At 35.8% G+C, this 17,530-nt stretch overlaps 1 protein-coding gene across 8 annotated transcripts in view; it reads right to left on the bottom strand.

The window, feature by feature from the left end:
• The window catches only part of nbeal2 (neurobeachin-like 2), an 81,985-nt gene that overhangs the window by 37,393 nt on the left and 27,062 nt on the right, over positions 1-17,530 (bottom strand). For 7 of the 8 annotated variants that reach the window (XR_007925357.1, XM_051864395.1, XM_051864399.1 and 4 more), the window contains 13 exons: positions 17,182-17,494; positions 14,876-14,982; positions 12,737-12,823; positions 9,744-9,827; positions 8,809-8,907; positions 6,173-6,804; positions 5,767-5,899; positions 5,324-5,443; positions 4,884-5,226; positions 4,694-4,776; positions 3,964-4,056; positions 3,593-3,764; positions 1,720-1,853 (listed from right to left, as the gene is read on the bottom strand). Coding sequence is in view for 7 of the 8 variants with exons in the window: in XM_051864395.1 (XP_051720355.1) it covers positions 1,720-1,853; positions 3,593-3,764; positions 3,964-4,056; positions 4,694-4,776; positions 4,884-5,226; positions 5,324-5,443; positions 5,767-5,899; positions 6,173-6,804; positions 8,809-8,907; positions 9,744-9,827; positions 12,737-12,823; positions 14,876-14,982; positions 17,182-17,494 (2,400 nt within the window). In the remaining variant the exon portion in view is untranslated. The remainder of the gene's footprint in view (positions 1-1,719; positions 1,854-3,592; positions 3,765-3,963; positions 4,057-4,693; positions 4,777-4,883; positions 5,227-5,323; positions 5,444-5,766; positions 5,900-6,172; positions 6,805-8,808; positions 8,908-9,743; positions 9,828-12,736; positions 12,824-14,875; positions 14,983-17,181; positions 17,495-17,530) is intronic. The other variant, XM_051864401.1, reaches the window with a different exon arrangement.

Genomic DNA, 17,530 nt, shown 5'->3' with positions numbered 1-17,530 from the left:
TGATACAAAAAAAACCCAATCTTTCAAATAAATGTTGTTCATTTTAACTTTCTATTCATTAAAGAATCCTGAAAAAAATGTATTACCGTTTCCACAAAGACATTAAGCAGTACAACCGTTTTCAACATCAGCTATGTTTCCAACCACCTATTTTTATCCGCATTTTGGGATATTGCATAAAAAATTGCTGGATGGAAATGCCAAGATGCTTAAAAATTCTAAAAATGCACATAAAAAAAAACGTATATGCTCAATTAAAGTGGAATTTTTTTATCCGATAAAAAGTCATGCGCATAAACTACAATGGAAACACATTCACTGAATAAATCCCTCGATGCGCAACAAAAACCTCAACAGTGGATGTGATTGGATAATTAGACTTTTATTGCATTTTGTCTGCGTGCTCTGAGAAGAAATTCATTTATGATGTAGGAAAAAGAGCCACAGTGGCTTCCCAGATTGCAGAAACTTCCATTTTTATTACACATATTTTACATCAAGTTCCCAGGAAGTGACGATTTTGTTCTCTTGAACACATGGGATGGAAACGCTGCCTTATTCGCAAATGTTTGCACACACATTAAATTCTGAACTTTGGATCGAAACATAGCTATTGATAATGATATTAAATGTTCCTTGAGCAACAAATCAGCATATTACAATGATTTCTGAAGGATCACATGACACTGAAGACTGGAGTAATGATGCTGAAAATTCAACTTAGCAATCACAGGCGTAAATAAACGTTTTAAATATATTAAAATAGAAAAGAGTTATTTTTTTTTAAGTAATATGTAAAAATATTTCACAATATTATTGTTTTACTGTATTTTTGATCAAATAAATACAGCCTTGGTGAGCAGAAGAGACTTCTTTTTAAAAACATTAAAAAATACAGACCACATACTTTTGAATGGTAGGGTAAATATTAAAAAAAACAATTAATAAAAATTGTATTTATATTTTTTTATTTAAGTCATTTTAATTTAATGCTTGTCCTAAATTAATGTATATAATTGACAGCCTGAGTATTTCTGCCTGAGGATGGTATACTCGTGTAACTCTGTGTGGGTGTGAGTGCACTTTTCAACTCTCAATCTCAAACTCCTCTTCAAAGGATTTCACAGGCCTGTCAAGTCACAGTACATCAGAAGCAGAATAGATACAACTTTTAATTCAGTGGAACAATATAAGCCACTGCTGAGCCTAATGATCCGCAGCAGATCAGCATCTGTTTCTATGAACTTCAGCTGCTGTTTAATTACATGCTGTATCATAGCTATCATTTTCACTTATCAACTTCTAATCAAGTTACCTGATTAATATCATGCGCCTAGTAACTGATCTTTGTCTAATCACAAATGTAAAGACAACTACGCAGCTTCTACACATTTTAAGCTTTTATTTAATATCGATTAAGTGTTAAATGTCACACAGATTTAGGATTGTGCTGTTTCGCTACACGTGTGAACTCTTGATTTGAATGCATTTACGTCACACTCAAACACTGCTTGTTAATTTCTTGAAAGATTCCTGGCACCAGATAAAACCTTAAAGCATGTGAAACTGTGGTTGTGTGTGTGCATTGTGCAATATCATGAGATTGTTAGCACAAGTGTTTCCTAACAGGATGCTACGCCTTGAAGTCACATACACCAATATGTCCTGTTAGACCTACAGACGCCCTCTCTATTGACCAGTATGCGTGTGTGTGTGTACCTTGCTGAGCATGGCTCCGATGATGGGCGGCCCGTGGCACTGGAGCAGACTCTCCTGATTGGCTGGGTGGTTGCGCAGCATGTTTTTAATCATCAGCAAAAACGCTGCCACGCTGTTCTTCTCTAAACGGCCCTCTATCACACAAACACCAGCAATGGTTTTACATTAGTGAAGTTTAACATTGACAAATAACTGCAACAGCATTACAACAGTTCAACAGTCAAAGGTAATATAAAGTTCAATAACAGTACACGAAAAACACAATCTTGCCTGCAGCCTCTTGCACAGGCATATACACACATATGCGAATACTGAAACGCAACTTCATGAATCACTGACTATGAGCAAAAACAGCATGCTTAGAAAATATCAATGATGACTCATACTGCAATTACAGAAAAAATTTACATCATCAATCTGCTAAGCAGCTCAAAGCGCCAAATAACAAGCTGTTAATAGTTCATGCTATAACGCTGCAGACTGAAAAAAATCCCAAAAAATAATAATAAATGATACTTTGCATGAAAAAAAAAATCTGATTATTTTACAACCCTTAATATATTTTTTTCATTGTGACATTATTTCATGAGAATTAAACATTTTCCTCAGATTTCTCACTTTAATGAGTCAAAATGTTTTACTTGCAAGTCTGTTTGTAATTCTCAGTGGTGATTCTCATCTAGGTTATAAGTCCTTTAATAAAATGTCATTTTTTTATATTCATTACGAAAAATTAAATTGTATTTATCTCTACAATTACTGTAAAATAATGTTTTTTTTTTTTTATTTTCCAACAAATACTACTATGTTCAATAACTTGAGACACTTGTAAGTTCAATATATACATATATGCAATATCACTGCAAACCAAAGTGATGCATTAGAGACATAATTATAACAAAAACTTTGAATAACTAACTGCATAAGTGTGCACACCCTTGAACTAATACTTAGTTACTTAGTTGAAGCACCCTTTGATTTTATTACAGACAGACAGATAGACAGATAGATAGATAGATAGATAGATAGATAGATAGATAGATAGATAGATAGATAGATAGATAGATAGGAGATTTTATACGTAAGCAATAAGGTACGAGAGGCTGTGTTGTATCGTGAATAAGTCACGGCTGAAGGGCGTTGTTAGGCACGACATGAAGCGGAGACTTCAGCCGTGACTTATTCACGATACAGCACTAGCCTTGAGTACCTTATTGCTTTTATAAAACAGTTACCACACAATACAAATATTAAAGCCAAAAATATGTATCAATGCAACTTTCATGAAGTAAACTTTCACTAAAAGCCTTCCTTCCGCCGGAAAAAATAGTCCCGGACCGTGAACAGCAACAGTTACATTATTACGCCTTTAGATGGCGGCAAAGACTGTCTTTATGAGTGTGTCAGTCAGTTGCGAAGACTTTTACACTGAAAAGACTGAATTGTTGTGAACAAGGAACAAGACGCAATAGACAAATGCTTTGACTAGCGCTGTCAGTCACGGAAAACCCATTAACTGTTAAAAGGACAAGATAATACATCGGACATTTAAACAGATTTTTTATTATGAACATAGGACTGATCTGAAGGAAAATGCTAAATCTGAATGCAGGTAATAAGCTCGCTCACTTGATCTTTTTCTCACAATACTCTTCTACATAATACAGTAAGCTTCAATGAACAAAATCAATTGAGAACTAACAGTTTACATTAATAAGAGTGGTTGCTAAGGGTGTTGTGCAGTGATACAAAGAACCGTTGGGTGAAGCGGTCATAGCCGTGTTTTATCGTAAATAAAACACAGCTATTGACCAATCAGAATCAAGGACAGGAACTAACCGATTTATAAATTTTTATATAGCAGAGTACTGACCAGATGACTTCCCCAGTGGCAGCAGCATGCCGGCAGGACCCCTGGAGGATGTGAGCTCTGGCCCGAGAAGATCTGAAGTCTCCTGACCTACTATCTCGCCTTGATCCAGTGAACATACCTGCTCCAACAGGGGCAGGAGAGCCCCCATACCACCTACTGAGCTCAGCACATCCTACACGTAAGACAAGATAATAAAACTTAATTAGCGGTTACTGCTCCTGCAGGGATGTATGAGCATGAACTTTGTTCTAGAAGAATGTATTAAATACACACATTTCCAAAAACTGGTAAACAAAAGGCCGTACTGATGTCAGGACTAGATGAATCATTTTAATCTTAAAAGACAGTGAAGCTCAGTGACGGATACATACTTTGACATCCCAGTTCACCACTCTGTGACCAGTCAACCTGCCATCGTACAGATGATTTGGGGACAGATCCAAGCAGATCTGACTCTTAAAGGCCTACAAGACAAAAGAATGTGGGCAATCCTTCAATATAAGCAAGATATTATCATCATAATATATACAGTGGGGTTCAAGGTCTATCTTGACTGAATGATATTTCAAATTTGTGTCTTTTATCATGTGAACTCAAAAGGTCAACAAAAAGGTCCAGCTTTTGCATCAGGTTTTAGAAAATAAATATATTATAAACATTATTATACACATAATACTGATAATAATATAATGTTGTATGACAATATTTATATTTATTGTGTAAAAATATAAAAATATATTATACATATTTAAATATAGCATCATCAGACATTTTGTACAACGGAGTCCCACATTATAATTGACACAAATTAGAAATATTTTGTATATTTTAAATATTATTAATAATATTATATATATATATATATATATATATATATATATATATTAGTCAAACCAAAATGTATTCAGACACCTTGAACATTTCATTCATTAATACAGTTTATTCACTATAGTTTAAAAAAACTGTAATAAAATATGACAAGATCTCAGAGTTAAACTTAAACTTTAGACTTTTTAACCTTACTTTATATTATATTTATTTTATATTACTATCATCATAAATATACAAGACAATCAATCAGATGGATGGGAAGATAATTACCTGTGGGGTATAGTATAGCACTAGTTTACTGTTGACTTCTGACGGCTCACCATCAGCTTTGAAAAGAGATACATTATTGGGCCCTGAAAAGCAGAATGAGAGAAGCAGAGATAGACATACTTTAACACTTGTTTCTTTGTGGTTGGAACTGTGAATTTATGCTTTATTTGTGGGAATGTCACATTCATACCTGCAGTGAACAAGGCTCGTGCCTGAGCAGGCTGCAGAGCTTCATGGCAGATGAACGCCGTGGCTAAAAGGCCACCCAGTGATGTAGGAGAACCCCACGCGGTGTCCTGTAGCCCTGCTGGGATGGTGTGGACCGGACTGTCACGACTCACACCTGGCCTCCCCCCTGTGGCTGCTGCAAAGGATGCTGGGAAGGACTGGGAGCGTGCAAGGGTGGGTGGCCCAGTATGAGCTGCAAATGCCATCTCAGAGGGCGAGTGGGATGGGTTGGTCAGGGTTGGAGAGGTAGTCATAGTGGTAGTGGTGCGGTGACCAGCTGATCCAATGCAGCAGGAAGTGAAAGGCTGTAACGTCGAAAGTCAAAAAGACCAATAAAACAAAACATATTCATAAAAAATAAATAAATAAATAAAACTACTGCAAACAACAACATTTTCTCACCTCATTCAGAGACGGAAAGCGCAGGGGTGCTGTTTTACACTGCACTCCATCCACATAAACAGTAACCACATTCTGTCCAAAAGGTCGACGGCCAGGAACGTGAACTATGGCTACTGAGTGCTAGAGTGAAGAAGAAGGGTAAGAATGAGACTTTGAATATAGAGAGTGGACTTATGCAGATCATTTTCAACTTTACAGTACCAGTGTTGTTTTTGTTAACTAAAACTATGAAAAATCATTTTCGATTTCAGCTGAAATCAGCTAAAGCTAATACTGAAGCAAAGATACATGTGATGCCTCTATTAAAAAGGTGACTGACTTTTTTTAAAACTTAAAGGGACTTTTTTTCTGCTGCCATTTTGAGCAATATTTTTATAGTTTAAATTTCTCGTCATATACTGTCAATGTTAATTTGTGTGTGAGTTATCTGTAAGATCACTAACCCAGGCACAGTCTTTGAATGGGTGTTCTGGCAAGGAAACTGCCATGTACTCCTTTTTAGTACATACTGCAACCACCAAAACTTCTTCTGTGGTGAAAAAAGCTTCAAACCCAGTTCCGCTTGCTGTGAAGAAACTACACACAGGACACAATACAGCTTTAAAATGTATAAATACACACAGAATCATATCAGTATTTTTAGTTATAGATTAGTACAAAGTGTACTAGTCTAATACAGGCACACAATACGTAAAAACCTTTTGTCACAAGTAGGCCTGGGAAATATATTGAATATTCTCTACTTACTCGCTATGATTTTGTTTGCCATATATAAAATGATATACTGCAGATGCACGATATACATGTTTATATACACAACTAAAAAAATAAATAATAAAGATGTCAAACCTGTAAAGCTGTTTCCTGCGTGGTCCCATAGCCATGCGAACTGTATTATCTGGGTGTGTCAGGTGGGATTCGGAGTAGTGGTGCTGGGGTGGAGGAAAGTCCGTGTTGAGGCACAACCAGGCGTGGAAAGCAAACGCGCTCCCTGGCCAGCGTTGTATAGCTGGCACCATAATACCCGCCATAGGGGGCGTAAGGTCAAAATACTGCAAGGCGCTGCACCCGCCCTCCCCACGGGCTGCCATGGCGGAAAGCACCCTTACAACGCGCCCGCAGTACGGGTGAGGGGGTGCTCTGGGCTCAGTCCGCAAGAGCTTCAGCAGACTCTTCAGTTCACGGGGCCGTAAAGAAAGAGATCCCAAGTCTTGAAACAAGCCCAGGAGGGCGTCCGCACACTGCCGGTCAAGCCGCTCCGGGGGTTCAGAAAGCACCTCCAGCACAGCGCCCACTAAGCCCGCTTCGACGGCTACAGTACGGCAGGACAGAGTTCCTCGACACACGGCCGCCAGCCACTGGGACACCAGCAGCTGCAGAGAGCGAGAGCCCAGATCAGGCAACCACTGTAGCAGCAGGAGCAAAGGCTGTTCGTTACTGATGCCCAACTGCATGGCCTGGGAATACTCTCCTTCAACAGCCTGAGAGAGAAAAACGTGGAGAAAGAGGAAGGAAAAAGCAAAAAATGATGTTGAAGGATACAAGTTTTTTGATAGCACAGTGACTGGTACTGGAATAATTCATTGTTGTATCTAAAATTGCATACAGCTTAGTGTATATGTTGAAGAACTTCTTGACGTTTTATAAGTATGCATGTGTGTAGTATGAATTCAGTCTTATTTTAGTGTCAATTACAGAGTATTATAGTAAAGATTACATAGTGTAGCTTTAGCAGTATTAACAATTGGCAAGCTACAATATCCACCATGTTCTCCACCATTTACAAATAGTTAGACTCTTCTCCTGCAGCCTCATGGGATAGTAAAGTGTCCATCGGATGCATACTTCAGAATCTTCTTGGTGGTAGTAGTAGATTTTTCATCTACTATTGTTTGAATACTGTGTTATGGACATGCTACTCATTTTACATTGCTTTCTGCATACTATACATATGTGGAAGCATTTTTTGAGCATTTTTTGAAATTTGAGTCAAAGTTATCCAAAACATGCAGTGTTGTGAGGCCTCCAGGACTGGGAATTGAGAATCAGTACTATAGTACAGTTAACAACAACAGAAGTTGTTAAAATACAGGTTAAATAACAAGAAGCCTAAATATTAACACACATCATACATTAAATGACTTTTTACAGGTACAGCTTTCGTTCTGTTCCTCACACAATTTCTACTGTATGGCTTCAGAAGGCTTTAAATACATAATAATTATTGAATAAATTATTACTTTGAAAAAAAAAAAAAAGTCAATTCAAATTTAATTCTGTTCAAGTATTATGGAATTTGGCTAGTCATGTGATTTCAAGATGGCTGCCCCCATGAGGTGACCCCCTCTATGTAAAATAAAACTGCTTTTATTAGGCTACTGATATTATAGGAGTCTTCATATCACGTGAGTGTACATTATTTTAATTATATGGTTTTTTATTATATTATGTGTAAAAACAAATACTGAGTACACATTTTATCTGACTAAATGACAAGAGGGAAGGAAATGGATGTCGCACCATCTTTGATAGTAGTCAGAGTTAGGCTGCATTTAACTCCACTTTTAGACGTTGGCTGAATCCCAAATGGCACCCTAAACACTCGTGGTCTTCCTCTGAGTCCACACTTTCGTGACATAATGCCGCTTTGACTGCAGGGTAAAGTCCTCTGCGTAGCTGGCAAACTTACGGGCTCAGCTGAAGTGCGCATCGAGGGCGCATAGCGGCTGCAAAGGGGGCGCTCTCGAGCACCCTTCTGAAACCTAAAATGATGAATGGGACACCCTACGGTCTCGTGGACTTAACAGACACGTGTACGCGGCAGCCATTGTAAGTCCAGAAGTAGTGCCATTTGGGATTCAGCCATAGACTTGCGAACTTCCCTAAGCACCTCCCCTCGTGGGAATCCCTGCTGCCATTTTGAATGCGTTCATCGTCAAAGTGGGCGAGGGAAGTTTATTTGGATAGACCCTAGACCCCTTGATTTTGACCAAGGGAGCGAGTCTACTCAATATGTAGAGTTCAGGCAGATCCATAGACCACAATGCAACACAATTGTGACGTCACAGCAGATCTCACTTAATTTACTTCCACCCCACAAAACTGTAGTGGATGATATTGAAATTAATTTGACATTTAACTGCATATTACTTGTAGCTACCTTAAGCTGACTGTTTATAGTTATAGTTTATAAAATTTTCGTTTGTGTAATTTTTTTTATATTTTCTCCAACAGCCCAAGCTACATACAGGCCTATTGAATGGTGTGTAAAACAAATTCAAAAGGAAAAAAACTGTAAATAATAAATCAGCTCCACTGCGGATTCTAAGTGATCAAGGGCTTAGGGCGTTCCAATACAGTGGTTCCGCCAGTAGTGGGCACTCGTGCAACATGAACAATGACGAACATCCGAGTGAACGAGTCGGAGGGAAGTCAGCGAGGAAAGGGCATAAAAATTGACTTAAATGCAGCCTTAGTCTCTTTACCATGTTCATCAGCTCCTGCAGAAGTCTTTTGGTGGGCTGTCCTTGACTTTTCAACACATCGAACAGCTGTGAGTAGCCAATCCGTTCCTTGAAGACCTCCTGGGAAGACAAACCACACAAAACCAGTTACATTACAATTGAACACGCATTGAATACAATGAGTGTTTTCCCCACCCTGTTCCCCAAAATAAACCAAAACACAAAAGCTATTATATAAAGTAGAAATGTTTTCACATGAAATCAGGATACTAAAGGGGGGATATCATAAAAAAAAAAACCTGAATTTTACTTTCAATTTAAATTAAATAGAAAGTCCAATCTACTATGTAAATTGCTTTCACAACGCAAGGCCATCCAGATTATTTATTGAAACTACGCTGCAAAGACAGAGAAAACAAAGTTATAAATCTTCATTGTGCTGCAGTATAATGTTTGTTTGCAAAGAGGGTGTTATAGAAGAACGGGGCGGCACAAACTATATTTGACCCAACAGCAAAGGGCATTTACATAAAGAGGTAGCAGTAAAAAGAACCTGTTTAATTCTGAAAAATAGTCATGAAAAACTACTTTATGACAGTTTTGGTAGAAGAAACTTTGACTGAAATTATAAATAATAAACAAAAAATAGGTAATGAGATTAGGATACTTTTGGACCTGACAAACAACTGTCACTAAGTACCATAGCATAAAGGAGGAAGCGCATGTCATAACGTCACCATGGGTGACCTGGTTCTGCACCACCACATCAAATGCGCTGATAAGATTAACCACATACGCATAAGGGGCACATCACACGCAAGCACTTTGACTTATCATGCTGATAAAACGAGAGATGTCTGTGAGCTAGCTGACCTTTCAGAGACTTTAGGAGCAACATACATAAGGAACGAGAGGAGATGTGGTGTGAGAAATGAGTCAAAGGAGATGTGTCATACCTTGGCAGAGGGCGAGTTGCTCATAATGGCAGTGAGGACTCGAATGGCGTGTACTGTGATGCAGTCAGAGCCCTTTTCCCAGACCTACACATGTAAACGCGCAAAATTCACACATCATTTAGTTGACAATCTTCACATAATCTCATATATTAAATTAGTTCACCCGAGAATACACATTCTGTCATTATTTCCGACCCCATAGGAGAAGTTTTTGAAGAACCAATGATGTGACGTTTCTGAATCTAACACCGAAATGAATGAGCTTTCAAAGCTTCAGTGAATTTCCGTTGATTAATGACTTATGTTTTGGCTTCAAAACAGTGCACAAGTCATATGTACCACTTTTATTCTGCATTTATGGTGTTTGTAGTCCATTTTAGAGCTATATATATTGTAAGAATTATTGCATAAAGATTCTTCAGAATTTCTCCCTTTGACAAAAACAACAGAATATGGGTTTGGAATGACATTAGTGAGTAAATAATGATATACACTATTGTTCAAAAGTTTGGATTTAGTAAGATTTTTTTTTTTTTTTTTGAAAGAAATAATACTTTTATTCAGCAAGGATGCATTAAATTGATTAAAAATAGCAGACTTTATATTGTTTTTCCAACATTTTATCAGTTTCCACAAAAATATAAAACAGCACAACTGTTTTGTACATTGATAATAACAAAAAAAAAAAAATGTTTCTTGAACAGCAAATCAGCATATTAGAATGATTTCTGAAGAATCATGTGACACTGAAGACTGGAGTAATGATGCTAACAATTCAGCTTTGCCATCACAAGAATAAATGGCATTTTAAAATATATATTATAATATTATAATTATATATATATATATATATATATATATATATATACATACATATATAAAAAACAGTTATTTTAAATGATTAAATATGTCACAATATTACTGTTTTAACTATTTTTGATCAAATAAATGCAGCCTTGCTGAGCATAAGAGACTAATAAAATTACATTTTGTGTGAAAAATTTATTTTAATTAAAGAGTTTCAGAGAGAAATCACACAAAGTCGATAGATTCATAGTTTCTGAACATTCCTCTTTGAAGTGCAAGATTTTAATAAATATCTCAAAACATGCAATAGTAAAGCAATTTTCTCACTAGAAATATTTATCACCACTCCACCACAAATATCCCACTAAAGACCACCAAATGAAACACATACCAAATATTACACCCACAGCACCACAGCCAGAGTAGACATACTAGAAATCTAGAAACACTCTGCACACTGCAAGACTACATGCAAGGTGACACGGCCTTGCAAGTACATCCAAAGAACTTCACACATACACACATACACACACACGCAGCAACACAAAACCACCATCAGCAGGATCCTCACCCTCAAACTCTGTGTACTGACACTGCACAAACCTTTAAAAATGTACTGGTACCATAGTATCAAATGCTATAATTTCATGTTACTATATGATTACCATATTTATATACAACAGTGTTCCAACAGTCGTTAACTAAATCTATTAAAAATATTTTTGTTAATTGAAATAAAGCTAAAATAAATTGTTTTATTAAATGTAAATAATAAAATTAAATCTTAGATAAATATAAAAATATTAGAAAAACTACTAAACTACAGTCAAACCAAAAAATTATTCAGATATTTTTGATATATTTTTACTAGTGTGTGCAGGACACTATAGTTCATTTATGTAAGTGAGGATAGCGAAATAAAGTAAACTTTGACATATTATACCCAAAAATTCTTCATACAGTGGACTACCAGTACAATTAATAAAAAATTGGGACAAAAAATTATTCAGACACTTTGACCTGACCATGTTTTGTTTAAGTGTTATCTGACATAATTAAGATTATTTTTTTCTGACACAGTTTAACTCAGAGATCTTGTCATATTTTATTACCATTTTTTTTAAACTATAGTGAATAAACTGTATTAATGAATGAAATGTTCAAGGTGTCTGAATAAATTTTGGTTTTACTGTACACAAAGATGACATGTTTCTTTGGCAAATAACTGTAATAAGTTTAAGATGAAGTAATAACATTACTAACTGAAATAAAATAAATTGAAATAGAACTAAATTACTATTTAAAAAAATATAAAAAAACATAAAAATGACAAAAGAATTTAATGTACTAAAAGCTAAACTAAAAGTGAATTGAAAACTGAAAATATAAATATAAAACAATTCAAAATATTAATAAATACTATAATATTATATAAATAATATTAAAATAACACTGATATACAAAGGTAATAAAGTAGTAGACAAAATACATTTGACAAAGTTGACATGTCCTGTGGTGTGACATGTTATTGCTATTTTATATATGCTATTTTCAAAAGGATTTTGCTTTTTTAAAAAATAATTTTACGCCTTCCACATTTATGACTAATATAATAACACTTTTCCAAAATATTTGTTTAAATTTCAAACTATCTATCTATCTATCTTTTTTAAAATAAAAGCACAAGCACATTTTTAAGCAAAAATAAAAAAATAAAAAATATTGAATTTATTCTACATCATTTGGCACGAGAATATGGTAAGATGGAAGTCAGTCTGATGCCAGTTTTACTCTAAAATATAGATGTTATGCATCAACTACCATTAGAACACGAGTGATTACCATCAATCTCATTTCCAAATATCATGGGATGTACAGTATTACCATGTACGAGAACAGCATAATGTAATTTTCCACATTTCTTTTGTTGCATTTAAGTCAACGGTGTAACTAACTGACATGCAAAGACACGTGTGCATGCATGCAAATGTTTTGCTACTGTATATTCATCTAGACAACATTGCACATTTGTGGAACGGTGTGGAGAAGGTTATGCAGAATCTAATGTTGCTCAGTCAGCAGTTGTCTGTCTGTATATTTGTGTTTGTCTGTGTTTGTGTCAGTCGGGTGAAGGGTGTGTTTCCTGCTGACGAACGTCACACTGATCAGCGGTGAAGGGAAAGTACCTGCTCCACTTCAGCCTCTGTGAGCAAACGTGTAGTGAGGTCACATTGGCCCTCACACTCCACCATAAACCTGTTACTCTGATAGAGCTGCAGGACGGACACACGTTCACACACATACACACACCGTCACAAACAAACACATAAACAAGTGAGAGATAACATAAGCAAGCAGAAATTGAACTTTCTGAGAGATAAAGCAAAAAGAAATGAAAAGGTAACAGATGAAAAAGAGAAGCTCTTCGCAATCCTCGTTACACAACAGAATGCCTAGTTACAACACACTCAAAAACCACCCAGCTTAGTCAAACCAACTGTGATTACATACAAATATATGACGCAGCACCTATATTTCATCATATGACGGAAACAGAAGCTGTGCTACAAATAATTGTTATTCGTCACTTTGACTCACTGGGTTGTAAATTGTCTGTCATGCTCTATTTTTATCTGTCAGTAAAATATTGTAAAGCGTGATGGGTTAATGACAAATAAAATGTCCAATCTTTAAAAAAAAAAAAAAAAAAAATCTAGCTTAAATGTATGTTTCAAGTTCTTAGAATTGCAGCATTTGTATTAATATTGGCTTCATGTGGTTCAAAAATCATTTTCTTATATCAACTTATATGTGACCCTGGACCACAAAACCAAATAGCAATAGCCAACAATACATTGTATGGGTCAAAATTAGCATTTTTTCTTTTATGTTAAAAATCATTGGGATATTAAGTAAAGATCATGTTCCATGAAGATATTTTGTAAATTTCCTACTGTAAATATATCAAAAATTTATTTTTGTGAGTAATATGCATTGCTAAGGACTTCATTTGGACAACTTTAAAGGTGATTTTCTCAATATTTTGATTTTTTTGCACCCTCTGATTCCAGATTTTCAAATAGTTGTATCACGGTCCTATCCTAACAAACCATACATCAATGGAAAGCTTATTTATTCAGCTTTCAGATGATGTATGAATCTCAATTTTTAAAAAAATTGACCCTTTTGACAATTTTCAAGAAAAGTTTCAATTTTATGACTTAAAAATGTCATGTGGTGTAACTAAGTAAAAGGTAGTAACATATTTTTCTTAAATACATGTAAGTGTACACATCTTAAATCATTATAGCAAAAACATTTTAACATATAGTTTATAGTGAAAAGTATTTTTGTACAAATATCATGAATTATTTTTATTATAAATATTATTACATTTTCGTTATTTCGTTATTATTCGTTATTATTACATTATTACATTATTACAAAAGTTGTACTTTTACAACCACCTGAACTGAACTAACCTTGCATTGTCAAATTATCTAATATTTTTAGATACTTATTGACCTTGACACACAGTCATTAGGGTCTGCAGGGATCCTCTCTATGATATTATTTCCTCTTTATGTCATTTCTGCATGTTGTTCGCACCACTTGACTTTGATTTGGTAGACATGTTTTTCAAATATTTATACCAAATTACTTATTAAAAAAAATGAAGTTCTTGAAAGATTGAGGCTTTTAATATCAGGACAGTTTGACATTTTTGACTTTGTCCCCCCAAAAAATTTTAAAGTGAATTTTGATTCAGAAACTAAAACATGTTCATCTTAGAAGACGTGTATTAAAGTCAGTGTATGCATGAATTAAACCTTTATTGTATTTTTAAATACATTAATAGATCTACACTAAAAAAATGTCCTTGACCCTGGTATTTCTGAGACATTTTTGTCTTATCAAGCACTGTGTTGCAGTTTTTATTCTGCTCACGAAATGTGAAAGAACTGCTTCAAATCCCTACTGACATCCTTTAGTGGAGAACTTTCTAAAGTAGGGGAAAACATACCTTAGAAATACCTTAAGTAAAAATGATAGACAGCATATGAATTTATCGGTCACTGTTTTTAAAATTTGATAAATATTAAAAAACCTTTCAGTTAAAGCAACCTCTGGGTGGAACCATGGCAAATCTGTGGTTCAGATTAGTCTACTTGAGTAAAGGTGTCTGCTTGTTATCTTTCAGAACAAATATCAGCAGATCGCCACATTTCCATTGTCAGCCATGAGAATGGTGTGAATCCTCAAGGCTGGTATTGTGAAACGCTGCTGCAGATTTCTCAGAGGGTTTAAGAAGATAGCGTTCTGACCTTGCTGTTCTGGATCAGGCGGAGGATGTGCTCAAAACAGTTGTTATTGAGAAAGATGGCCTGCAACACCGGCCGGTCTGAACACTGCAGGATCTCTGGGATAGCATCTGCAAGGTAAAAACACAAGAACATTCAGTCTTTTTGACCTGTACCTTCTGGACAGACAAAACTGTGAAAGTTTTAATCACTAAAAACAAGCATTTGAATGTCTACATTACTCATGGAGAAGACATTAAATGCAATCAAACAGCTGTTTTGTGGCCTTTTGCAACTTCTCTATTCAAATTGTTTCTAGAGAACTGGCTACAATTACTCTGAACTTCTGTAAAAGGGATGGAAGTTCACCACAAACATAGTATAAATGTTTAAACAACATCAAACATATCAGACACAGTGATCTGGGTTAAATATTTAGAATCAAAAGCACTAAAATTTGCCATGTATGATAACAGTATATTGTTGAGTTGACATACAATCTCAAAGATTTTTTCTTGATGCCAAATGGCAAGAGTTACATCATGACATAATATCACATTACATGCCGATTACATTAAATACTTTTGGGATGTTGACATGTCCTATGACATGCTATACTATTTGGCATTTTGCTATTTATTTTAAAATTATAATGCATGCAGTTTTATGACCTTATATTAATTGAGAAACTAGAGTATTTGTATTTTTAAAATTATTTTGTCACAATACAGGACAAATTAAGTAAGCAATAAGGTACTCGAGGCTGTGCTGTATCGTGAATAAGTCGACGCGAAGCGCAGTGCCTGCAACCCCTTCAGCCATGACTTATTCACGATACAGCACTAGCCTTGAGTACCTTATTGCTTTTATAAAACAGGTTACCACACAATACAAATATTAAAGCCAAAAATATGTATCAATGCAACTTTCATGAAGTAAACTTTCACTAAAAGCCTTCCTTCCGCCGGAAAAAATAGTCCCTGACCGTGAACAGCAACAGAAGTTACATTATTACGCCATTAGATGGTGGCAAAGACTGTCTTTATGAGTGTGTCAGTCAGTAGCGAAGACTTTTACATTGAAAAGACTGAATTGTTGTGAACACGGAACAAGACGCAACTGACAATTGCTTTGACTAGCGCTGTCAGTCACGGGAAAACCCCTTAACTGTTAAAAGGACAAGATAATACATCGGACATTTAAACAGATTTTTTATTATGAACATAGGATTGACCTGAAGGAAAATGCTAAATCTGAATGCAGGTAATAAACTCGCTCACTCAATCTCTTTCTCACAATACTCTTCTACATAATACAGTAAGCTTCAATGAACAAAATCAATTGAGAACAAACAGTTTACGTTGCTAAGGGTGTTGTGTATTGATACACAGAACCGTTGAGTTGAAGCGGTCATAGCCGTGTTTTATCGTGAATAAAACACAGCTATTGACCAATCAGAATCAAGGACAAGAACTAATCGTTTTATAATGTTAATTATAATTGAACTAGTGCAAAAAATTGTTTAAAAATTGTTTAGTGAAACGTTATTTAAAGAAAATGGTGACCATGTAGAGGACATAAGATATACACTTTCCCGCACATATCCATATAAATTTTAACCTAAAATTTTGACAGAAACCTTGAGAAGTAGGCAACATGAAAGCTACACCAAATAAACTGCACTAAAACTGCAAACAGACCTCGAGAACCTAATAAACGCAAACACAACAGACAGTGCAAATACAATGCAACTCATTAACAAAGCAAACAAGCCAGTGCAAATATACCACTGAATTACATATAATGATTTGCTTAATGAAAGGGTGTGTTCAAATATCTGTAATCCTGGAAGAGGCCGTACATGAGGGTGAGTAAAAGATGACAGAATGTTCATTTTGGGGTGAACTATACCTTTAAAAGGATCTGTAATGAAACGGGAACCGCCCACCATAGAAAATTTAATGCATCAAATGAACACTTGAGACTAGTCAGAAGCAGAACTAACCAATTGATGACTGAGCTAAGTTTTTGTTTCGCTACATAATGAAACTACAAGAAAGAAAAACAAAATAATACAAAAACACCCTAACGTCATGAAACCTCAAAAATGAGTGATTTAGAGGCAGCAACTCCACACAAATAGCATTCAGCACAGGAGACTCAACTCAAAATGAACTGTTTCAACTTCGACTATAGTCAGTTGGGTGAAACTTTTCAAAATATCTTCTTTTGTGTTCCACAAAAGAAAGTCACACAGGTTTGGAATGACACTAGGCTGAGTAAATGATGAAAAAATTAAAGTTAAGGAGCGATGGCAAATATTCTCTTACTCAGCATATGTTCGAGAAGGGTAATGAGGTTATCCTCCCAGGCCAGGATATCTCCCTGCTGGCTCTCCGGTGGCCGGTTCCAGTTGAGCAGCTGGAAGTAACTGTCCAGTACGGTCCGGATCTCCACCTGCCTATCATTCGGGCTGCTGGAGTGCAAAAGGTGGATCATTGCGGTCAGGCACCGCAGGGTCATTCTGAGCAGCTGAGGGTCCCTGGGTTCTTGCGGGGATGAGGCAGGACACAGGCACCAGGAACGCAGCACAGACATGAGGTCCTTCACAGCCTGGGGGGTGATGGAGAGAAGGCCGTTTCTCTGAAACACACACAAAAAATGGCAGCACTTAACACA

Source organism: Ctenopharyngodon idella, chromosome 16, assembly GCF_019924925.1.
Source record: "Ctenopharyngodon idella isolate HZGC_01 chromosome 16, HZGC01, whole genome shotgun sequence".
In the NCBI taxonomy this organism is placed as follows: domain Eukaryota; kingdom Metazoa; phylum Chordata; class Actinopteri; order Cypriniformes; family Xenocyprididae; genus Ctenopharyngodon; species Ctenopharyngodon idella.
The sequence above is the reverse complement of the archived record's forward strand: the minus strand, read 5'-3'. Positions and strand labels throughout refer to the sequence as shown.